This window comes from Rhinopithecus roxellana, chromosome 10, assembly GCF_007565055.1.
Source record: "Rhinopithecus roxellana isolate Shanxi Qingling chromosome 10, ASM756505v1, whole genome shotgun sequence".
In the NCBI taxonomy this organism is placed as follows: Eukaryota; Metazoa; Chordata; class Mammalia; order Primates; family Cercopithecidae; genus Rhinopithecus; species Rhinopithecus roxellana.
This window is the reverse complement of record NC_044558.1, coordinates 23388377-23414345: the sequence shown is the minus strand read 5'-3', so window position 1 is coordinate 23414345 and position 25969 is coordinate 23388377. Positions and strand designations below refer to the sequence as shown.

Below are 25969 nucleotides of genomic sequence, written 5' to 3'. Positions count from 1 at the left end.
AGAAACACTTGGTAACTAACCTGGACTAAATACAGGTATAAGAAAGGGAGAAGGACCCCCCCCGCCCCCCCCGCCCCGCAAGGTCTGACAATGGTCTCTGGATGAAGACTCTCTGGTCAGTTCATGATCTGACTCCCTGACTGTATCTGGCCCATGACAACAGCTTATTCTCACCACCTGTCTTCTAAGAGTGCTGCCAGAATAAACTGATTGAGCATTAGATGGTGCCTAAGACTCATCTTTGATGTGAAGTGAACAGAAGAGGAGACATTGTACCTGGGGAAGTTGGTTAACTAGGTCCACCTATAACCTCTGAACACAACTGGCATTGAGGATAGGATAAGTAAATGAGCAAGTGTGTAATGACACCCATTTCTAAGGAAGGACTGGGAAAGGGTGACTGGGGACTGGCTATGATCAAGAAATCAGATGAAGCCCTCTGGAACACTCCATAGTGTGTCTGGCAGTTCTTATTTTACTTTCCGGTCTGTTGCTGCCTTCTACATACACTTTGTCTGTGCCTCTGTTGTGAAATTGCCACCATGAAAAACCTGCCAAAATTATTCTTAAGACCATTCTGGCCCCCAGTAACTGGGGACAGGCTCTAAGGAGGAGGAAGTAGAGGTGGAGGATGCCCCAGCTTGAAGAGCCAACCGCTGGCTGGTGTGTCTCTGGCTCCTGCTGTGAGAGGTTGCTTCTTGCCCCCAGAGATCTTGGTATCTTGATGCCACAGACCAAGAAGGCAAAGGTGAAGCTTACCTGCTGACGGGTTATGTGCTATTGTCCACCAGCTAGGGACTTAGAAACATGTTTCCCAATGGACTAACATCACCAGTGAAGTCCACAAGAATCATCAAAGGGCACGTCACAGCTGTTCCCAGCCCACCATGCACTCCAGTTGAGACAGCATGGCTTCTCAAGGGGTGTGCCCCACCCTATGATGCCTGCTGGGTGTTGCTGGCAGCATCCCGCAGGCAACATGCCCAAGTCACGCGGGCTCACTTCAGAGTCGCGTCATTCTGCCTGGCTGATCCAGAGCCCTGTGAGCTGTGGAATGATGATCCTGAGTGTGCTGGCTTACCGCTGGCTACACCACAGGTGTCACCAGTCATCACCTGGGCTGAGAAAGCAGCTGCCACCTCCACAGCTGGCTGAGATGAGGAAGTGTGTCCTAGACACCATACAAGTCCATGAAGAGGTTCACGCCTGTTGTGGACAGAAATTCAAAGCCCACTCAAAGACCAGGTGCAGGAACCCAACAAGAAAGGCACCACCTGGCTGTGCTGTGTGTACCTGACAGGATGTGCTTTGCAACTCATAGGCCGAGAAATACAAATACAACGGCCAGCGGCTATCTTTAAAGATAATAAGATCATTTCCTTATTTCAAGACCCTGTGGAGCTTATCCAGGCACAAAGTGGGGCAGGTAGACATAGTTGTCCCTGCACTCTGTTGCAGTGGCTATTCAGGCCTGATGAATAGCACCCCCAGCATGAGCCTCTTTTCATCAAGGGCTGAAGGTGGCTGGTATACACTGAGGAAGAAGGGAAGCTACTATGGCGCTTAGGCATGCTCCAGTGAGTTTGTATAGCCGCCACTCCCATGGAACAGGAGCACAACTGGGAGACCCTGGAACAGGCTACCTTGCACCCAGATACCTTACAGATGTTTTTAAGGAGAGCCCATCATAAGCCAAACCAACTCTCCTGGCCCTGATGGCCACAGTCCCTGAAGTTAATTGAGCTCTGTAGGTCCTCACCACCCTGGAAAATGCTGCGACAGAACCATCCAACAGTGTTCACAGCAGCACCTTGCTCCCCACCCACCACCCAGGACCTTGCAGCCAGAGGTCTCACACTGGGCTCTGCTCTCCCTGGCCTTCCCATACCCATCACCCACTGGATGAGGCCCAGTCCAGCTGTTCCCAAGGGCAGAGTGACCTCTACTGGCAGTTACGCTGATCGGTACTTTCAAATTGGCTCCTGTCTGGCAAGCCTCATGAATTCCTGCAAACCCTCCTTAATATCAATGTCGACCAATCATCCCATCCACTGACCCACCATCCATCTGGATGGCTGAGCATCAACTTCCACCGTTGGGAAGATGCCTTCACTGCTAACATTCCTGCCCTGTGCCCAGAATGACTCAAAGACTGTCCCACCCATCCTGCTTATATCCCTCCCTGGCAAGAGTTTACTGGTGTATTTGTCTAGGGTTCTCTTGGGCCACCACTGTTCCTGCAGCCAGTGCCTCCTAGAGACATTTGCTGCCCCAGTTGTGCCTGGCAGCCATCTGGAATGGACAACATCTTGAACTTTGGCTTCATCTGGCCATGTTCAAGATCATGATTTTAGATCTTTGACAGCACCTCAGCACACAGTGTCCCCAGACCTAATTGCTTAGTTCTGTGTCCTCCTTATCCTTCGGTTCCATTTTCACATGTCATTGCTCTGCAATCAAGCAACTCCAAGCCTGCTACCACTGAGTCCATTACGTGAGTCCTGCTCATGTAATCGTGTTTCTAAGCCCCAATGTGCCCGTGTTCTGCTGCTGCCACTCCGGGTGACGTGACTTTCCACATCCAAATGTGGCTTCTCCAGACCTATTCACCGATTACTTGGCACTGAGGTCACTGACAGCCTCCACCACATTTTGGCCACCCACTGAGCAGCCAACCTTCCAGCCTGCTGGGCATGCCTTCACTGGCTTGTCACACATCCATTGCTTCCCCTCCAGACTTGGTTGCTACCTGTCCTCCATTCTTCCCTCATCATTGGTGAGTCTGCCCCAAAGCCACAGCTGAGCCCCATTCTCATGAACTCCCCTGACTGCTCAGCTGGACACTAGATCTACTCTATACTCTCTGTGATGATACAGTTCAATTCCAGATTGTTCTGAGGGTGCCACCGACTCCTACTCACCGTCCTACAGAAGATCTGTTTCTCAAGATTTGACTGACCACGGAGTGCACTTTCAAGCTCGGGCGGCTTCTCAATTATTGACCCCCTCAGGGTCAGGGGTGAAGTGTGGTATACAATGAGATGTATCATGGCTATACGATTAATGATAGGCATAAGGCCACTCAAGCAACTCACAGGGTCAGTCCTATCTGTCCGGTTGGGGATTTCCAACTGGATTTCCAGGAGACCAGGTTACCTCAGCACGATGCAGCTTTCACAAACCTTAGATCAAAGGTTACCCTTACAAGCATAGCTTAATCTCTTTGTGAACAAAACACTTGGTAAATGACCTGGATTGAATACAAGTATAAGAAAGGAGGAAGGATCCTCCAAACTCTGAGAATGGTCTCTAGATGAAAACCCTCCTGGTCTGTCAGTCATCTGACCGGTGACTAAATCTGTCCCACAGCACCATCCTGCTCCTGCTATCCTTCTGGTGCTCTTAGCACTGCCAGAATAAAATGCATGGGCATCAGATGGTGTACAAGACTCAACGATGATGCAAAGCGAACTCAAGGGGAGAGGCTTCCCTGGGAAGCTGGTTAACTAGGACCACCCATAACATCTGAGGACAACAAGGTGGAATTCACTGACGTCATGGAGGTGGTGGCTTTGTCACTGCTGGACCATGGTGAAAGTCCCGATTTTCCACTAGGCCTCCTGTGACATTGCCAGCAAGGAGGCAAAGGGTGCCTCATGACAGGCTGGGGGTATGGAATCTAGGCTGGCATGGGTGTGGGTGGGGTGAACAGATGATTCTGTGGAATGGAGTGGTTGGGGTCTAAGAGTTTTCCATCTTCATAGGCTGCTCCTTTCCTGGCCCTGTGACTAGAGAGAGAACAGGCCTTTATGAGGGGTTTTTATCTTATTTTATTTTTTTGCTTGTGTCTGTTGCCATTTCGAGGCTAGCTGGCTTCTTTGACTCTCAAGCTGGGATACATGAAGCAAAAAGAAAATTCAGGGAACTCACCCTGTACCACTCTTCAGGTCTGGGGTCTCTAGTGGGCTGCCTTCTTTCCACCTTTCAGAGTCGTCTGATGTTTCTTTTATATGGAATGTCAGGATTTTTAATTTTATTAGCAGGAGGAATAGAGAAATGTATGTTTATCTTCTCAGAAGTAGAAACACTTTATTGAATTTTTTTTGTTGTTTATTTACCTGAAGGGTCTTCCACCTCCTGTGGCATTTGCTCTTCTGATTAGAGAGCATTTTTGTGTTGGAAAGCTCCCTCCTGCTCCGGTGGAGCTGTGGGCCTGGAGAGGACAGACCAATCTTTAGAACAGTGTCTTCTTCCTGAACCCTGTGGTCACCTCACTGTCTTTAGCTTACGGGCCTTGGCATAGACTTCTCCTCTGACTGCAACACCTTCCTCTCTACCTCGTCCACTGCCTAAGCCTTAGTTATTCTTCAGTTTTCATTTTAACACTTTACTTATTTAAAGAGACTTTTCCTGTTACCTGGATACATTTGCATTCCCTTCTGCTAAATGTTTCTAGAGCACCTTGTACTTTCTTTATCATCTCTTGTCAAACTTTATTGCAGTTATTTATTTAATGTCTGTTTTACTGAATAGCCTGTAATCCATGAAGGTGGGGAAGATGACATTGTCGTTCAACCCTTTATCAAATATCTGGTGCCTACTGCAGTGCCCAGGACAAAGCAAGAAATTAACAACTTTAGCTCGAATGTTAACTAATAATGTAGTTAGGCTCATAAATATCCTATTATCTGATCACCTCAAGTGTTCCCTGAAATTTCCCTGGCCACTTGGGCTGCTCCTCTGCGATCCTGGACCTCCTATTGACCTAGAAACTTAAAGGCTAATACTGGCAAAGTAGGGGTCCTCCAGGATCTTTTTCAGTCCTAAGGCTTGGGGCCATTCTGGTTGGTTGTTGCTTAGGGCATACCAGCTGTTAAAATAGTTTGATCTCATCTCTGGTTATATGAATGAATGGATTAGATCCAGAGCTCCGAGCCTGTCCAGCACTCCTAAACCATAGCCAGTCATACAGAATGTGCTTTCTTCATAGTCCGCATTAGTGCCTGGAGCTCTTATTGTGGTTGATTCCCCTTTTTCTGTATATCAGCTATGGCCTGATTATATACAATGACATGTTCTAGCAGAGTCATCATAACTCCAAGCCAGTTCATCCTTGCTTCATCTCTAGCCAAGGTCTTCTTTCCTCTTGTAGATCCTTTTGGGGTGTCTTCCTTATGTCTCCAAAACTGCTCACAGATCACACAGTCATAACTTGCTTTGTGGGTCATATGACCTCTTGCAGTGGAGTCTATCTCCCTTCTGACTGTACTCTGTGTAAACTGACTCAGGATCACATCCTTGAGTCCACATAATTTTAAACACTAGTTCTCCACTCTACTTGGTACCACTTCTTTTTCTTCTTCCATGAAGTAGGCCTATTTAAAACAATAACAACAATAACAACAAGCACTATTTCCTCTAATATTTCCTTGACTTGATATTTTCTCTTTGATTCATTCATTCTGTTCTATTAAACCCCTCTCCTCTCTGGACAAACCAGTGATTCCCTGCTCTTCTTTTATGGTTCTGTCCATTCTTAAGAACTGGGCATTTAATTATTGGGATCATATATCTCTTGGAAGCTTCATTTAGTTGCATTACCTCATGCGATGTTTGCACTGTAAAACATTTTCACTATAATGGATTCGGTATCTCTATATCAAAGCAGAGGTTGCAGTTATCTGATTAGATTTTAAATCTATTTCTATATGATTTGATCAGTATTTAAAAAATCATATTTATCATTCTAGTTTCATCCTTAAGGAACCAAATCAGGAATGGCAAATGGGTTTCATCCTCCTCTCTGGTCACATAGTAGTACTTGTCCACAGTTTTGAGAGGATTTTGAGATGATCAAAGCACAAAGGAGTGCTGTGATTTATAAATATCTGCAAGAGCAATGCTAAGATGAGAGGTATCATTCATGATTTATACATTAATATAGGTGCTCCCATTGTCTCAGGCCTCTTTATCTTCTTTGTGTTGTGTGGCCTTTTTTGAGGCTACCTGCAGAAACAGATGGATACTTGAGACTGGGACGCAGAAACTTGTAAGTTCTAATGACGTCTTTTCCAGTGACAAGGCTATCGTGACTAAAACTATGATTTTCAGAAGGAGGCTGAATACTTTAAATCATTATCCTGATGAAATGACTTTGAAATATTTCAGTTTGGATTTGTGATTGCTAATTGCTGACTTTGTATTATTTTTGTAGGCAGCACTCAGCATATTTGGTATGGTTGGTGGACCACTTATGGGACTGTTCGCTTTGGGCATTTTGGTTCCCTTTGCCAACTCAATTGTAAGTACAAAGAATGAATATGTGTGAGGATTACTTTTTGAACTATACTAGCAGCTCTACACATTTTTCTCAGTTGTAAAGATGTGGTTCCTTTGAGATTTGTCATTAGCTACTTGTCTTGATGACGTAAATTATTTCTATTGACTTTAGTGGAGTGTACAAGGAAGTACTATGTATAGGGACCCTAAAAGTGTGAAGCTTAATGGAAACTTCCAGAACCACATAGGGCAATTTTAAATATTCATAATATAACTAAAGGAGCAACATTTTTTTGTGCACTTACCTACTTGCCCTTCTCAAAAATTAATAGCTAGGATTTAAAAGAGATCAATAGGCTCAGATATGAGAGATTTAAGGGCAGTAAAACTTAGGATTTCTGTGAATAGCCATAGCACAGCAAAGAGATGCAACACAATCTTACCACCTTGGCCAGGAATTTTCTACTCCTGACATTTAAAGCTGTAGATCCCACAACATGATTTAGCCCCAAAGGGGTGATCATAATTGGGAATATTTTCCAGAAAGACATAATATCTCTGTCCTTCTACCTAGACATATCTGTGCTTAGAAGTGCTAACTTTTGTTTGGAATAAATGAGCTAGAAATTATTTCTCTGAAACCCAGAAGAAAGTCCACCGGTTCAGTCTGGCTATAAGATGTAGTTCAGAAAAAACTGATAATGTATGTACAGTTGCTTCAGATACAGAATAGCCATTCAACTCTGACTTCATATTTGGAACTCTATTTTCCTTATAAGGCATTAGGAATTGGTAAGGCAGATATTAATAAGGACTATTGTGGTTATTATTTATTATCCTCAATGAAATGTCATATGAAAAGCTACTTTTGTAGGAATTAATCACAATGAAAGAGATTTGTTTGTGTCCACCTCAGAATGTTGAAGCTTGGATTAGACTCTTTGCATGATGAAATGCATTAGTTTGTTAAGTATCAGAAAAGTGTATTTAAAAATCAACTTTTGATATTTGGCATTTGTTGCCAGCATGCATTTCCTCCAGGAGAGCTGTAGCTGACTAAGCTAACATGCCCTTTTCTGGGGGCGGTAATGGGAGAATAACATACTATTTCTCCTGCCATGAACAGTATCTTTTTTTTTTTTTAAACCATGTCCAGGTTTTTCACTAGCAGATTATCTGCCTTCCTTCAAAGTAGGCTTTCTCACTCCTTTTTCCCTCCCTGCCTCACTACCTTTCATTCATTTATTCACTTGTTCATTTATTCAATAGATTTTTATGGGCTGAGCACTGTCTTGGGAGAAGAGAGCACTGAATGTTTCTGCCCTTGTGGGTTTTATAATGTTGTGCCATGTTGAACTTGGCTTTCTAATATTAATTTTGACATCAAAGCAAATTGTATTATTTTTCTTTTAAAAGCATTCTTGTTTTACAGGGAGCACTTGTTGGTCTGATGGCTGGATTTGCTACTTCTCTATGGGTTGGAATTGGAGCTCAAATGTATCCCCCACTTCCTGAGAGAACATTGCCATTGCAGCTTGATATCCAAGGCTGTAACAGCACATACAACGAGACAAATTTGATGACAACCACAGAAATGCCATTTACTACTAGTGTTTTTCAAATACACAATGTTCAAAGGTATTGAATTAAGTTTTATTACATTACACTTTTAAAAAGTTATGCAACAAGTAGAGAACTCCAGTTGTTTTTTGTCTTGCTTACAACACTGTGATTTTGCCTAATTCTGGAATGAGTAAAACCTGTGTGGCTAGCTATACTATTTTCTGCAGCAGTAACAAAAAATGTCATATTTTCATAATTTTTCTAGACATTTCTGCCTTATCTACAGATGTAAGAAAACTTAAATATTAATGAAAAAATTCTATTATGTGTAAACTCTCCTAAACACCAGCTCTTAGCTGCACAAAGAATTATCGTTGTCTTGGAAAAACTTTTAAAATGGAAAGCACAATTATAAATAAATATTGCTTATATAGTCTTTGAAGGATAGATTTTACTGACCACAAGCTACACTTATTTAAACATATTAAATAATTGCCATTTGTTCAGTTGAAGATTCCAAATCTTTAAAGCATTAACAGTGATTGCAGCTGTGATCTTCATGCTTGATTTCAGTCATGCAGTACACTTTGGAGCCTCTAGATGCTGAAGTTGTCTGATTTAATGTAATGATATAGACCTGTGGGTAGAGACATGCTTTACTGTATAGTGCATGTGAGGGCAAGACTTTCTTTAGTGGATATATAAATGTCCAGCCTTAAAGCACAAACCCTGTGGATATGTTCGAGGAATGCAAAGATGATGCCATTGCCCCCAAAATATTGCCCCAGTGCCAGCTTATCTGGAATGACGTCATTATAGAGTCATCCGTTTGGGGTTAAGACACAGCATACCCCTCTTAAAATGGACACACTCCTTGGAGAAGGAACATGATCATACATATAGCCATTGTTAGCAATTCGTGTTCCAGAGGGAATTCAGCTATGAGAAAGCTAGTCAGTGGGACTTCCAGGGGCATTCCAGGCAGGTAAGCTCTATATGGTTGAGTGGAAAGGTAGTTCCAGAGCCTGAGGCATATTTGAGGGAAGTTTTACTAGGTGAGGTGCAGTGTAGAGAGGGACAAGGACATGTGGGGAGCAGTGTGGACAGGCATGAAAGCACTAGAGAGGGGACTGGGAGAGTCATTAGAGTCAGAAAGAGAGAAAAGGTTAATTGAAGGTTAAGTGAGAAGACATAGAGGATGTACTTCTTGTTTTACAATTTTGCTTAGCATTTTCCTAATTATGTAAATATTTGCCCTTCAGAGTCTAAGGCAAAATGGTTATTTGGATTCCTGAAAGAAATAAATTAGCTGAAGTTTATTCTATGCCTGGTACCATAATAATCAGTTTTACACGTTAGTTTACTTATCAAATATTTCCGCTTAATAAACAGGAATTTTCGAGCATGGACTGTGTACCTAGCACTGTGCTGACCATTTATTTAGTATCCATGGAAGAAAATATTTCTCTCCCAGCCACTGTTTCCTGCCTTCCAGAAAATTCTAATCTAGCTGGAGGGAATGTGCAAAACAATAAACTCAGTAAGCATGCTAAGTATAAAAACTAGGACATAGTAAATAATAAATACTTGATACATTTTTGTTAAAAGAGTGAGTGCAAAGTTGGAGTGTAAGTTAGCATTAAGACTTCAGAGATGTACTACTACTTCAAGAATGCATAGGTTTGGCTAGATGAATGGGAAGATCTGGAAAGTTATTCTTGTCACCAGAAGGGAGATTGGACAAGAAAATAAATTAAAACATGCATTGTGGTAAATAATATTCACAGGGTATCATGGGAGCCAGAAGGAGGAAGTCTGCCTGACTGGGGTCAAGGAAACCTTCTTAGAGGAGAATTGCATGGGCTGGAGTTAGTCAGGTGGTGGGAGTGAGCACAGGGACCCACGGAGGGAGGAGTATGTGTCACAGAATGAAGAAACGACAGGTGCAAAGGCTTGAAGGGCTGAAGGATCAGGGCATCTTAGAAACATCATCCTAGTTCCGTATGGCTGGAGCACAAGGGTTGTGAGTCACCCAGCTGTAGGTTGAATGTGTGATCCTTTGGTTGCCTAGATACAAATTGTTTCGATTGCCTAGATTCAGTATTGATTTTTTTAAGTTTCCAATATTTGATGGTTACATTGGTAGCTTGCTGTGGTTTTAGTTTGTGTTTCCCTTATGATTAATGAAGTCAAATGCATTTTCATTTGTTTGTTGGCCATTTGGATATCTACTTTTGCTACTTAGTTATTGAAGTCTTTAGTCCATTTGAAATGGATTCTCTGTCTTTTTCTTATTTACATAGGAGTTCATGATGTATTCTAGATATGAGATATGTTTTGAAAATATTTTTCTCCCATTCCATGGGTTGCCTTTTTACTCTTTTAATGATACATTCTTTTGTCAGTCAAAAATCTCTTAATTTTAATTGATATCTGTTTCTCAGTTTTTTCCTATATGGTTAGTCCTTTATGTGTCTTGTTAAGAAATCCTTGTCTACCCTGCAATCATAAAAATATTCCACTAATTTTTTCATTTAAAAGTTTTATTTTTAACCATTTCCATTTGGGAAGTGTAATCCACTTTGGAATTGATTTCTGTGGGTGGTGTGATCAAGATTATTCTTCCCCATGTGGACATTCGGTTAACCAAACTGAATTCAAACTTATTGAAAAGACTCCCCTTTTGCCCCATTGAATGTGCTGGTGATGAAAACAATGTTTACCAAGTAGCTATTTTTCTGTGGATCTATTTCTCAATTCTCTGCTCTGTTCCTTGTCTGTCTCTGGCTCAATATCACACTCTCTTAATTTCATTAGCTCACCTCAATGTGTTCCCCTTCTTTCTGGGCTCTTGACACCTCAAGTTCTCATTGTTTTGTGTTTGTTTTTGTTTGAGACAGAGTCTTGCTCTGTTGCCCAGGCTCGAGCTCAATGCAACCTCCACCTCCTGGGTTCAAGTGATTTTTGTGCCTCAGCCTCCCAAGTAGCCGGGATTACAGGCATGCGCCACGACTCCTGGACAATTTTTGTATTTTTAGTAGAGATGGGATTTCACCATGTTGGCCAGGCTGGTCTCGAGCTCCTGACCTCGGGTTATCTACCTGCCTTGGCCTCCCAAAGTGCTGGGATTATAGGCGTGAGCCACCGCGCCCAGACAAGTTCTCATTGTCTTGATCTCTCTGATATCTTCAAAAACCTGCCTCCCTCCCCATGCCCCAGGTTTTATATATTGTTCTCAGCAGAATGATTGGTCTAAATCAAGCAGCTGTCAAAACTGAAAGTGGAATCCTAAAGCAATCGTTGTAGAAATGATAATAGAATTTTCATGTTACTCTTTCACTTAAAACATTGCATTGAGTGCCATTGCATGTAGAGTAAAATTCCAACTCATGCCCAGTCCCACAAAAAGTCCCTTGCCTATCTTTCATCTTGTAATCACTGTCTTCTCACTGTGCCTCAGTCAGCTTGTGTTTAGTCTCTGAGATGCTTTCCTCAAGAACATTTTGTTTCTCAGATCTCAGTTCAAATGTCACTTATTCCCAAAGGTTTTCTCTGACCACTCGTAGGGTAGTTTCTCCCTCTCCATCCTGTTAATAGCAAATCATTTTGTTTTATTTTCCTTACAGTGCTTTCTACAAGTGGAAATTATTATATTTTTTAATTTGTTTATTGTATTTATCTCTCCATTAGAATATAAACTTTATGTGAGCAGGAATCTTATCTACCTTATGTTTAAAAAATAATTTCAACTTTTATTTAGATACCTGTGCAGGTTTCTTACTGGGGTAAACTCTTGTCTCTCTCCCTTCAACCTCTAGTCATCCCCAGTGTCTATTGTTCCCTTCTTTGTGTCCGTAAGTACCCAATGTTTAGCTCCTACTTATAAGTGAGAACATATGGTTTATGGTTTTCTATGCCTGCATTAATTTGCTTAGGATAATGGCCTCCAGCTGCATCCATGTTGCTGAAAAGGACATGATTTTGTTCTTTTTTTATGGCTGCATGGTATTCCATGGTGTATATGAACCACATTTTCTTTTTTCTTTAATTTTTATTTATTTTTATTTTTTTACCCTTTCTTTTTTTATTAGACTTTAAGTTCTTGGGTACATGTGCACAATGTGCAGGTTTGTTACATATGTATACATGTGCCATGTTGGTGTGCTGCACCCATTAACTTGTCATTTACATTAGGTAGATCTCCTGATGCTATCCCTCCCCCCTCCTCCCATCCTATGACAGGCCCCTGTGTGTGATGTTCCCCTTTCTGTGTCCAAATGTTCTCATTGTTCAGTTCCCACCTATGAGTGAGAACGTGTGGTGTTTGGTTTTCTGTTCTTGCGACAGTTTGCTGAGAATGATGGTTTCCAGCTTCATCCATGTCCCTACAAAGGACACAAACTCATCCTTTTTTATGGCTGCATAGTATTTCATGGTGTATATGTGCCACATTTTCTTAATCCAGTCTGTCATTGATGGACATTTGGGTTGGTTCCAAGTCTTTGTTATTGTGAGTAGTGCCGCAGTAAACATACGTGTGCATGTGTCTTTATAGCAGCATGATTTATAATCCTTTGGGTATATAGCCAGTAATGGGATGACTGGGTCAAATGGTATTTCTAGTTCTAGATCCTTGAGGAATCACCACACTGTCTTCCACAATGGTTGAACTAGTTTACAGTCCCACCAACAGTGTAAAAGTGTTCCTATTTCTCCACATCCTCTCCAGCACCTGTTGTTTCCTGACTTTTTAATGATTACCATTCTAACTGGTGTGAGATAGTATCTCATTGTGGCTTTGATTTGCATTTCTTTGATGGCGAATGATGATGAGCATTTTTTCATGTGTCTGTTGGCTGCATAAATGTCTTCTTTTGAGAAGTGTCTGTTCCTATCCTTTGCCCACTTTTTGATGGGGTTGTTTGTTTTTTTCTTGTAAATTTGTTTGAGTTCTTTGTAAGTTCTGGATATTAGCCCTTTGTCAGATGAGTAGATTGCAAAAATTTTCTCCCATTCCGTAGGTTGCCTGTTGACTCTGATAGTAGTTTCTTTTGCCGTGCAGAAGCTCTTTAGTTTAATTAGATCCCAATTGACAATTTTGGCTTTTGTTGCCATTGCTTTTGGTGTTTTAGACATGAAGTCCTTGCCCATGCCTATATCCTGAATCGTATTGCCTAGGTTTTCTTCTAGGGTTTTTATGGTTTTAGGTCTAACATTTAAGTTTCTAATCCATCTTGAATTAATTTTTGTATAAGGTGTAAGAAAGGGATCCAGTTTCAACTTTCTACATATGACTAGCCAATTTTCCCAGCACCATTTATTAAATAGGGAATCCTTTCCCCATTGCTTGTTTTTGTCAGGTTTGTCAAAGATCAGATGGTTGTAGATGTGTGGTATTATTTCTGAGGGCTGTGTTCTGTTCCATTGGTCTATATCTCTGTTTTGGTACCAGTACCATGCTGTTTTGGTTACTGTAGCCTTGTAGTATAATTTGAAGTCAGGTAGCGTGATGCCTCCAGCTTTGTTCTTTTGGCTTAGGATTGTCTTGGCAATGTAGGCTCTTTTTTGGTTCCATATGAACTTTAAAGTAGTTTTTCCCAATTCTGTGAAGAAAGTCATTGGTAGCTTAATGGGGATGGCATTGAATCTATAAATTATCTTGGGTAGTATGGCCGTTTTCACAATACTTATTTTTCCTATCTATGAGCACAGAATATTCTTCCATTTGTTTGTGTCCTCTTTTATTTCGTTGAGCAGTGGTTTGTAGTTCTCCTTGAAAGGGTCCTTCCCATTCCTTGTAAGTTGGATTCCTAGGTATTCTATTCTATTTGAAGCAATTGTGAATGGGGGTTCACTCATGATTTGGCTCTCTGTCTGTTACTGGTGTATAAGAATGCTTGTGATTTTTGCACATTGATTTTGTATCCTGAGACTTTGCTGAAGTTGCTTATCAGCTTAAGGAGATTTTGGACTGAGACGATGGGGTTTTCTAAATATACAATCATGTCATCTGCAAACAGGGACAATTTGACTTCCTCTTTTCCTAATTGAATACCCTTTATTTCTTTCTCCTGCCTTATTGCCCTGGCCAGAACTTCCAACACTATATTGAATAGGAGTGATGAGAGAGGGCATCCCTGTCTTGTGCCAGTTTTCAAAGGGAATGCTTCCAGTTTTTGCCCATTCAGTATGATATTGGCTGTGAGTTTGTCATAAATAGCTCTTATTATTTTGAGATACGGTCCATCAATACCGAATTTATTGAGAGTTTTTAGCGTGAAGGGCTGTTGAACTTTGTCAAAGGCCTTTTCTGCATCTATTGAGATAATCACGTTGTTTTTGTCTTTGGTTCTGTTTATATGCTGGATTATGTTTATTGATTTACGTATGTTGAACCAGCCTTGCATCCCAGGGATGAAGCCCACTTGATCATGGTGGAATAAGCTTTTTGATGTGCTGCTGGATTTGATTTGCCAATATTTTATTGAGGATTTTTGCATCGATGTTCATCAGGGATATTGGGATATTGGTCTAAAATCCTCTTTTTTTGTTGTGTCTCTGCCAGGCTTTGGTGTCAGGATGATGTTGGCCTCATAAAATGAGTTAAGAAGGATTCCCTCTTTTTCTATTGATTGGAATAGTTTCAGAAGGAATGGTACCAGCTGCTCCCTGTACTTCTGGTAGAATTCGGCTGTGAATCCATCTGGCCTGGGCTTTTTTTGGTTGGTAGGCTATTAATTATTGCCTCAGTTTCAGAGCCTGTTATTGGTCTGTTCAGGGATTCAACTTCTTCCTGGTTTAGTCTTGGGAGAGTGTATGTGTCCAGGAGTTTATCCATTTCTTCTAGATTTTCTAGTTTATTTGCATAGAGTTGTTTATACTATTCTCTGATGGTAGTTTGTATTTCTGTGGGGTCGGTGATGATATCCCCTTTATCATTTTTTATTGCGTCTATTTGATTCTTCTCTCTTTTCTTCTTTATTAGTCTTGTTAGTGGATTATCAATTTTGTTGATCTTTTCAAAAAACCAGCTCTTGGACTCACTGATTTTTTGAAGGGTTTTTTGTCTCTATCTCCTTCAGTTCTGCTCTGATCTTAGTTACGTCTTGCCTTCTGCTAGCTTTTGAATGTGTTTGCTCTTGCTTCTCTAGGTCTTTTAATTGTGATGTTAGGGTGTCAATTTTAGATCTTTCCTGCTTTCTCTTGTGGGCATTTAGTGCTATAAATTTCCCTTTACACACTGCTTTAAATGTGTCCCAGAGATTCTGGTATGTTGTATGTTTGTTCTCTTTGGTTTCAAAGAACATCTTTATTTCTGCCTTCATTTCGTTATATACCCAGTTGTCATTCCGGAGCAGGTTGTTCAGTTTCCATGTAGTTGAGCAGTTTCGAGTGAGTTTCTTTTTGTTTTGTTTTGTTTTGTTTTGTTTTCGACAGAGTCTTGCTGTGTCGCCCAGGCTGGAGTGCAGTGGCCGGATCTCAGCTCACTGCAAGCTCCACCTCCCAGGTTTTACGCCATTCTCCTGCCTCAGCCTCCCGAGTAGCTGGGACTACAGGTGCCCGCCACCTCACTGGGCTAGTTTTTTGTATTTTTTAGTAGAGACGGGGTTTCATCATATTAGCCAGGATGGTCTCAATCTCCTGACCTCGTGATTCGCCCGTCTCAGCCTCCCAAAGTGCTGGGATTACATTGAGTGAGTTTCTTAATCCTAAATTCTAGTTTGATTGCTCTGTGGTCTGAGAGACAGTTTGTTATCATTTCTGTTCTTTTACATTTGCTGCGGAGTTCTTTACTTCCAACTACGTGGTCAATTTTGGAATAAGTGCAATGTGGTGCTGAGAAGAATGTATATTCTGTTGATTTGGGGTAGAGAGTTCTGTAGATGTCTATTGGGTCTGCTTGGTGCAGAGGTGAGTTCAATTCCTGGGTATCCTTGTTAACAAACAAAGCTGGATGGAGAATGACTTTGACGATTTGAGAGAAGGCTTCAGACGATCAAACTTCTCTGCGCTAAAGGAAGAAGTTTGAACCCATTGCAAAGAAGCTAAAAACCTTGAAAAAAGATTAGATGAATGGCTAACTAGAATAACCAATGAAGAGAAGTCCTTAAATGACCTGATAGAGCTGAAAACCATGGCACGAGAACTATGTGACAAATGCACAAGCTTTAGTAACCAATTCAATCAACTGCAAGAAAGGGTTTCAGTGATTGAAGATCAAATGAATGAAATGAAGCGAGAAGAGAAGTTTAGAGAAAAAAAAAAAGAGTAAAAAGAAATGAGCAAAGCCTCTAAGAAATATGGGACTATGTGAAAAGACCAAATCTACATCTGATTGATGTACCTGAAAGTGACAGGGAGAATGGAACCAAGTTGGAAAACACTTTGCAGGATATTATCCAGAACTTCCCCAACCTAGCAAGGCAGGCCAACATTCAAATTCAGGAAATACAGAGAACATCACAAAGATAGTCCTCAAGAAGAGCAACTCCAAGACACATAATTGTCAGATTCACCAAAGTTGAAATGTACCACATTTTCTTTGTCCAGTCCACCACTGATGGGCACCTAGGCTGATTCCATGTCTTTGCTATTGTGAATAGTGCTGCGATGAACATATAAGTGCATGTGTCTTTTTGGTAGAACCATTATTTTCTTTTGGCTATATATCCAGTAATGGGATTGCTGGGTCAAATGGTTTATCTACCTTACTTATGGCTGACTGTCCAATCACAAGAGCAGTGCCTGGGACATCATGCAGAATTGAATGAATAAACATGGCCTTCAAGTATTTTAGTATATGGCCAAAGTGAAATTTCACTTTCAATTCCTGATCCGATATGATAAAATTAGGACAGCAGGTTATGACATTAAAAACATTATTGAATATTGTATTTTGACCTTGCCATGAGAATCACTGGTATATACTGGTAGTTGCTAGTGGCATTACATGAAATCTTACAGTTGTGCTTTTGCTCTCTTAGGACTCCACTGATGGATAACTGGTATTCTTTATCATATCTGTACTTCAGCACTGTTGGAACTTTGGTAACATTATTAGTGGGGATACTTGTCAGTTTACCAACAGGTAACTATCTAAACATTAGTATTGTTGTATTTACCTCTATATTAGTTTTTACTGTATCTGTTTTATAGCTTTTTATGTTATTTTACTATGATCCTATTGATAGCTAGTTTAATTATTTCTTCTGTTTTACTCATGGGAAATCTGAAGGCCTAGACTAGAAAGCAGAAGACTCATTTCTATTTGAATCTTGGTTCTGCCCTTTAGGGCCTGCATGAACTTGGGCAAGTCATGTAGCTACACTGAGCTTCAGCTTTCTTATGTGTAAAATGAGGACAGTAATAATTGACCTGCCCATCTCACAGGTTGCTGTAAGACAAAAATAAGATGCTTGAAAACAACTTTGTAGCTACTATGGTGTTAGGGATTTTACACATATTTTTACAATAACCCAATATGCTATGATCTTTACATTGTCCCGTATTCATTCTTTGTAAACTGTAAGGAAGCATAGACAGATGATATCTAAACAGTGTGGAGGCTTTTTTTTCAGATGTTTATCATTTTTTTGAAAAGTATGTTTATTTTTAAAAATCAAATTGATACACATAGTATATAAATTGGCTCTCTGGGATTGCTATAGAATGGTTATCTTGAAACTCCATTTTGTCCTCATTCTGTGAATTCTCTTGGCCCCTGTTCCTGTGTTGGGTTTTCTACTGCCTATATTCATTATTTCTCATTCTCATTTACTCCCTTAATTGAATGGAACACATCCTATAGCATATTCTCAAGAATGAGTAGACAAAAGAAGAGGTTTTGGAAACTTTGTGTGTCTGAAAAAAATTATTTAATCTATCTTATGCTTGATTGATTGTTTGAGTAGAAATTCCTAGGGCTGAAAAGAACTTTTCTTTTTTCTGAGAGGATGTCTGAACTTTTTTCTAGCTTGCTATGTTGCTGTTGTGACAGTGCCGTGCTACCAGCTGACACTTTGCATGTGTCCCATTTTCACAGTGACTGCCTTGGCCTAGGCCTTCAGTAAGGCTCGTTCAATCTGAAGATCCATGTCCTTCAGTTCTGGACATTTTCTTTTTTCTTTTCTTTTCTTCCTTTTTATTTTTATTTTTTTTAAAATAATTTTCTGTGTTCTTTCTCTGGGAACTCCTATTAGTCAAACATTTGAATCAGAATCATGGACAGTTCCTCTAATTTTCTCGTTTTTTTCTCTCTTATTTTTCATCTCTGTGTCTTTTAGGTCTACTATGTGGGATATTTTTTCACTTACTTTTCCAATAATTCTCAAAGGAGTGCTCTGATCCAGTTTTGAGAATAGTCTGTAGGGGAACGAGGGCAGGGAAGAGGCTATTGCAGTAACCCAGGTGAGAGATCACAGTGCTGGGGCCGGGGTAGTGTGGAGTTGGTGAAACGTGCTGGGCTCCCTGACTCCCTACATCCCCTCACACATATGCATCCATAGCAGCCATGCCAGGGGAAGGGTGCACTGCCTCCTTCAACGTGTGTTTCAACTAGTCAGAAATCATACACTGTGTTCAAGGATGTCTGATGTCTTTGTTTGCTCCATGCTACAAAGTTGCCAGGACTGTGCCACTTTACAGAATCCTGCTATCATTTTATGTTTTTTTGGTACTGGGATAGCACCGTCTCTCAAACTTCTGTGACACTTGTATTTATAATTATAAAATTTGTTGCTATTCATTATTTCTCAAACAGTTGTTGGAAAATATTCTCTTTCTTTTCCAAAAGGACTGTGCTCTTTCTCAAAAATAATATTCCCAGCACGGTAGGTTTATTAATTTTTTTGGTCCAGTTTGATATATTTTAAGACAGATTTTTTTGTTGTTATTGTTGAGATGGAGTCTCACTCTTTTGCCCTGGCTGGAGTGCAGTGGTGCGATCTCGGCTCACTGGAAACTCTGCTTCCTGTGTTCAAGGGATTCTCTGGCCTCAGCTTCCCAAGTAGCTGGGACTACAGGCACGCACCACCATGCCTGGCTAATTTTTGTATTTTTAGTAGAGATGGAGTTTCACCATATTGACCAGGCTGGTCTCAAACTCCTGACCTCAGGTGATCTGCCTCAGCCTCCAAAGTGCTGGGATTACAGGCATGAGCCACCATGCCCGGTCTTTAGACAGATTTTCATCTTTTCCCAGAAGTCATTCAGTTTTTCAGATCTGGAATACACCTAACCAGTCTCCCTGTACTATTTGCCCTTTGGTCCTTATTTAGCTCAGTTTTTAAAAGAAAGTGGAGTACCAGAGTACCTCCTTTGAGTACTCCTTTTTTTCTTTTAAATGCTTTGATTCTGAAAAACCATATACAGCTATATCTTTTGTTTCAAAAAGTAACGCTCTACCTCAGTGACTGGGGTCCAGTAATAAAAGACACTTTGACTTCATTAACTTCACAAATAACTTATTCCTACTTCACAGAAGCAGTGAGTACCTTGAAAACTGTCAAGCAGCACACGGTTTTGATGTTCCTTGGGAAACAGATTTTAAAACCTATTGTAGTCTACTAAAACTCCCATAAGAGTACAGGCCTTGCAGACTTGGTTGGCGTTTCAGCACTCCCCTGACTTTCACTATACAGAAGGCTATGTTTTCATCAGGAAAATGGGGGCAAATCATTTCCTCAGTGAAATCACAAATTGTGGGCACAGTGATTGTTTTGTTTCTCTGTTTCTCTAGCACCTCGCAGCATCTCCAGCACACAGCAGGTACTCAATAACATTGCATGAATTCATTTAAAATTGATTCTATCTCCAGAACAGCAGAGGTTCCCAAAATTAAAAGTCTAGTATTTGTACTAAAGTAGTGGTTCTTAAACTTTAGAGGGCATAAGGATCCTCTTGGAAATTTTATAAAAATCAGGCTTCAGGGGTCCTACCCGCAGAGGTCCTAATTTGGTCAGTCCAGGCTAGAGTCTGGGAATCTGCATTTTATGTACATTCTCTGAGTGATTTGAGTAAGGGTAGTTTGAGGACCACTCTTTGAGGTACACAATTTTTAAAAGCATCCTCGTTGATCCACAAAAAATGCCAAAGCAGAATAGATTTTTTTTTTTTTTTTTTTTTTTTGTGAAGAAAACCTTAAGGAAGAGGATTTGGATCAAACATCAGTCAGCATACTGATTTTCATTTAAATAATTTATTCAGCAGTTCAGAATTTCCTGCATTTCTTCATAGACATGTATATTTGTAGCCACGAAAGTGGGGGAAAAGCAGCTCCACTGTCTGAAGCAGAGGCAGATGGTTTGATATTTTACTGATGGCATGGAGGGTGCTTTTAAACCAGTTTCCCTACCAGCATTGGGCCAGATGACTGTTTCTCTAGTTGAGTACCAGATGAAGCAGTTGGCTTGCATTTTTTGCTCTATCTCACATACATATATGTGATATATATATATATATCAAGACTCATATTTATTATAGTGAGAGGCTTTCAAGACCCAGGGCTGACTAAGGGAAGGGGAATTGTGGGCTAAGTGATCAGCATTTTTAAGTTTCCCTTTCTCTTTGTGTTTTATGAATGTATGGAGTTGAATGTGTACAAGTTAAATGCCTGTGTAATGGAATGTCTCTGTGCAGTTACTGGTGTCCTTTTTAACAACGTAAGTCATGTACTTTTTTTTTTTTGCAGGAGGAAGAAAACAGAACTTAGACCCCAGATATATACTAACCAAAGAGGACTTTTTATCCAATTTTGATATTTTTAAGAAAGTGAGTTGGCTTTCATTTACCATGAGTTAGGAAACTGGCCTTTATTACCTGGATAGAACACTAGTTAGTCCTCAGCCTCTTTCTTGAAAAGTGATGGACAAGGAAGGTATAGACCCTATATAATCTGATGATCTATATATGTTGGACAGCTCTCTATCCTGTGATGATCTATATCTGTTTTATAGCTCCATATCCTCTGATACACTATACCTATTGTTTATCTGTCTATCCTCTGATGAGCTATATCTGTTGTATATCCTCTTTCCTTTGATAATCTGTATCTGTTGTATATCTCTCTATCCTCTGATAACCTGTAACTGTTGTATATCCCTCTGTTCTCTGATGAGCTATACCTGTTGTATATTTCTCTAAATCTGTCTATCCTCTGATAATCTATATCTATTGTATCTCTCCAAAAATCTGTCTATCCTCTGATAACCTTTATCTGTTGTATATCTCTCTATATCTATCTATCCGCTGATAACCTATATCTGTTATAGCTCTCTGTATATCTGTCTATCCTCTGATAACGTAAATCTGTTGTTTATCTATTGTCTGATGGGCCATTTTATATCTATCTTCTGATAACCTGTATCTGTTGAATATCTACCCTCTGAGGAAGTATACCTGTTCTATATTTCTCTCCCTCAGTAGATTAGAAAGATGATGTAGAGAAATAAAAATAGTAGAAACAATTATTTAGAATTACATGAATGAAGAGCTTCTTTTTTCCCCCAATCACCATGTTAACATTTTCTTTTAGAAGAAGCATGTTTTAAGCTATAAATCGCATCCAGTGGAAGATGGTGGAACTGATAATCCTGCTTTCAACCACATTGAATTGAACTTCTCAGATCAGAGTGGCAAGAGCAATGGGACTCGTTTGTGAAGCAGCTCTAATACTAGATGCCCTTAAATGATGTTTCAGTTTTATATGTTTTCTAAGATAATTGGATCAGGTTTTCTTTGTGTGTGTGTGTTGTATCATGAATGTTTGGGGGATAAGTTTTTGTTAAAACAAAGTCTGGACTATCTTCACTTACTACATCATTAATTGATGTTACTCTGGAGTTTAGAATTTTGGCATTGAGATTTCCCTCTCTTTCCTTTATTTCAATGAAGCTGTAATTGTGAAAATTATAACTACATAGACGCTGAAAGTCTAATACACATATAGGCACATGTATTTGATTGTCAACAGTATATTCTTAAATTTGGGTATTACTGAAAATATTTTCCATGCCTTGGTGCTAGCATATAAGTTTGGAAGATTGCTGAAATCATAATTCATCTTGAAAGGAGCTTTTTTCCCTCCTACCACATACACCATTCTTAGGGAGCAATGAGGTAACAGGTCTGTGTTGTCTGGATCTTTGCTTTTTATTTCCCCATCAACCCAGGGCATATACTAACCTGCAAACTGATTCTGGATCAGGAAGGTAGTAATCAATAAGTATTCTGTCTGCGAAAGACCATGGACCCAATGATCAAAGTCTTCTTGGTGCTGTTCATTAATTCTTGTGCCTTTTGGCTTGTTTTCTAGAGTTTCTGGACTTTGGCTGCTGATACTGTCTTTATTTTTATCTGCACGCCCAGTTTCTGATCTATCAACTTGGGTTTTGTTGTACACTCTACCTGAGCTTGTCTTCATAATTTTCCGTTTATTGCCCTGGGTTTGGATATGTCTCAAGACACTCAAGTGAATCATGCTACCCCCAATCCTGGCTTATCATGTCCCAGACTATAAATTATGAACTCCCATTAGCTTGGTACTAACATATACTTGATGTAGGTACTTATGGATTTGATGATCCAAGAATATTCTTCAAAATGGTTAAGCTCCATGGAGTTAGATGACTGCACTTAATGCTATTAAGTTGAACTTTTGAATGTCAACTAATTTGCAATCAATTAAACTTAAAGATACATATTGATTAAAGATACATAGAAATTTTGAAATGTTAGTATATTTATCCAGTTAAAGAGCTAAATTATATAGGCAAACACTATGTTTTTTTTTAATGTCTGGACTCAAAAAATGCTTTGTTCCGTGTTTTAAAATTTTTAAGTAGCAGTCTCAAAGTTGCTTAGCTGTTTATTTTGCTATGTTCCCAGCTAAGAGATTGGTTAATAGGATTTCATCAATAGCTTATTTTTTGTACAGTTTCCACATTAGATGCTGTTTAAAAGTTCTTTTTTAAGCTTTTCCATTTTTTTTTAGAAACATAAGAGAAACATTTAGATACATACAAATGTTTTTATGATTAAATAATTTTATGCTTATTTTCTGATACGTGTTATTTAGGTAATCACACCCTGTACATTTAGAGGTTGCTAACTAACAATGTTAAGAAATAAAAAAAAAAAAATGGCTGGGCATGGTGGCTCACACTTGTAATCCCAACATTTGGGAGGCTGAGGCAGGAAGATTGCTTGAGGCCAGGAGTTTTAAGTCCATCCTGGGAATATAGTTAGACCTCATCTCTATCAATCAATCAATCAATCAATCAATCAATCAATCATAGCTAGGCATGTTGCCACATACTTATAGTCCCAGTTACTAGGGAAGCTGAGGTGGGAGGATAGCTTGAGCCCAGGATTTTGAGGCTGCAGTGAGCTATGATTACACCACTGCACTCCAGCCTGGGTAACAAAGTGAAATCTTGTCTCTGAAAAAAAGAAAGAGAGAGAGATTTATATAACATTTAAATTGACTACATAAACCTGGGCAATGTGACGAAACTCCATCTCTACAAAAAATTACAAGAATTAGCCGGGCATGGTGGTGTGTGTCTGTAGTCCCAGCTACTTAGGAGGCTGAGATGGGAAGATTGCTTGAGCCAGGAGGTCGAGGCTGCAGTGAGCTGTGATTATGTGACTGTACTCCAGCCTGGGTGATGGGGCCCTGTCTCAAAATAAATAAATAAATAAATAAAAATAAAAAATAAAAATAAATTATATATTCGTATATTTCTTATGTGGATATATGTTATTTTTAAATCACTATATTTGTAAACAAATATCAAATTTTTGGGAGTCTTTCTACAATGTTTTAATAAGTAGAAAGATATATTGTTTGTTTTACATGAATATGTTTTGAACTATGGTTATTTGTTTAATAATTGTAAATGCACATGTGCGTAAAGTGCTTCAGTTTTGGAAGTCAAAGTCAGGTCACTTAACTTTTTGTCTTATCTGATTGCCAGGGAGTTACGCCATGTGTTCTTTTTTTTTGTTTTTTTTTGAGACGGAGTCTTGCTCTGTTGCCCGGGCTGGAGTGCAGTGGCCTGATCTCAGCTCACTGCAAGCTCCGCCTCCCGGGTTCACACCATTCTCCTGCCTCAGCCTCTGGAGTAGCTGGGACTACAGGCGCCCGCCACCTCGCCTGGCTAGTTTTTTGTATTTTTTTAGTAGAGACGGGGTTTCATCGTGTTAGCCAGGACCATGTGTTCTTAATGAGAAACTTGATGTTTCTGTTCTTGTTCATTTTCCTTTAGACAAAGTATATTTTTGTGACATTTAGAACTATCAATATTTTAGTTTTATAAACATATGAGAATGCCTGATAGAATTCTTAAGAAAGCAATGTAATATTATTAACTAAAAATAATTTATCTTAATTTCTAAATTTTTGGATAAAACTAAATAAGAGTAAAATGTTAATCCATTGTCACATAAATTACATAATCTGCTACTCTTAGTTATTTTGAATGATAAAAACACCAGTGTGGGAAAAGCCACACAAGTTGTCTGTCAATGTCTGTTTTACTGTTGACAAGTTGTATACCCTTGAATTGACCCCTAATCTCCTCTAACAATGGTACACAGCACTAAGTTCCTACCTACCTCACAGAAACAATGTCAGTAGAAAAGATCAGGTTGAGCTCTTTGGCAAAATAGCACTTTACTAACTCAAATAGTGTTATTTAATATTTCAGTATGATTGGGAATCAAAGTTTGAGACAAAAGTCGTTTGCCAGTTTTAAAAAAAATAGAGCTGTTAATTTGCAATATCATGATGTAGAGATAGTGCCTTCTCTTAAAAATATGTGTCATGGAAATGTTAAAGTATGTTTAGGAGTCAGCAGGATTATTCAGATAGAGGGAATGTAAACTTTAAAGAAAAATATAATTTGGGAGGCAGAGGTGGGTGGATCACGAGGTCAGGAGTTCAAGACCAGCCCAGCCAACATAGTGAAACCCTGTCTGTACTAAAAATACAAAAATTAGCTGGGTATGGTGGTGCACACCTGCAGTCCCAGCTACTTGGGAGGCTGAGGCAGGAGAATCGCTTGAACCTGGGAAGTGGGGGTTGTGGTGAGCTGAGATCACACCACTGCACTCCAGCCTGGGCAACAGAGCGAGATTCCATCTCAAAAAAAAAAAAAAGTACATGTGGTATTTGCTTTTCCATTCCTGACTTATGTTACTTAGAATAATAGCCCCCAGTTCCATCTAAGTTGCTGCAAAATACATTATTTCCTTCTTTTTTATGCCTGAGTAGTACTCCATGGTGTGTGTGTGTGTGTGTGTGTGTGTGTGTGTGTGTGTGTGTGTCACATTTTTTATCCACTCATCGGTTGATAGGCACTTAGGTTGATTCCATATCTTTGCAATTATGAATCGTGCTGCGATAAACATGTGTGTACAGGTGTCTTTTTGACATAGTGACTTCTTTTCCTTTAGGCAGATACCCAATAGTTGTTCCAATCCGATTTTTAATTGGGGTAATTTAATCTTTTAAAATTTGGTCCAAGTTAATTGTTGATAATATCAGGACTTTAAAATAGAAACAGAAGTTCTTAACCTGAGGGTTTTTTCTTTCTCTTGAAAAAATATCAATTTGAAGTTTTAAAATTCTATTTTATATCTCAAAGCTGTAGTTTTGCTTGTGGGGTATAAAATTAAGTGGACAACTAAGCTAGAGAACTTAGGTGCCAAAGATGACCATGTTTATACCCAATCACCCAATTTGGAGCCACATATCAAAGAAGCAGTTGCCAGCGTTTCCCCTAGCCTGAAGTTTCCACTTGTCTGTTCTGCCTGTTGGTCATCTCATTTAAAGCACCTACTTACTTCCTACCTATTCAAGTCTTGGTTAGGCAAATGCAGATTTTCCATATACAGGAAATTTGGCATAACCTTTCACTTTGAAGGTCAAATCAGGTCTCTATCATTTAAATTCATCAAAGAAAGAATATTTTGAAGTTGTCAGCTTTGTTACTCATTCCCATCTTGCAATCACATATTTGTTATTCCCTTCTTCATTGAAAAAGGCTTCTTTTACCCCTTACTCACTCACATGTGTGCGTCAACGATTCGGGATTCTCTCCATTTCTGCTCTCCCCAACTTTCCAAA

The 25969-nt window shown here is 39.7% G+C and overlaps 1 protein-coding gene across 1 annotated transcript in view; it reads left to right on the top strand.

Annotated features, from left to right (window-relative positions):
* Positions 1-23282, top strand: part of SLC5A8 (solute carrier family 5 member 8) — a 64997-nt gene extending 41715 nt beyond the window's left edge. The window contains exons 11-15 of the mRNA XM_010357206.2: positions 6215-6301; positions 7712-7917; positions 16827-16930; positions 20531-20610; positions 21374-23282. Coding sequence (XP_010355508.1) covers positions 6215-6301; positions 7712-7917; positions 16827-16930; positions 20531-20610; positions 21374-21499 — 603 coding nt within the window. The 3' untranslated portion in view covers positions 21500-23282. The remainder of the gene's footprint in view (positions 1-6214; positions 6302-7711; positions 7918-16826; positions 16931-20530; positions 20611-21373) is intronic.
* The last annotated feature ends 2687 nt before the right edge of the window (positions 23283-25969 follow it).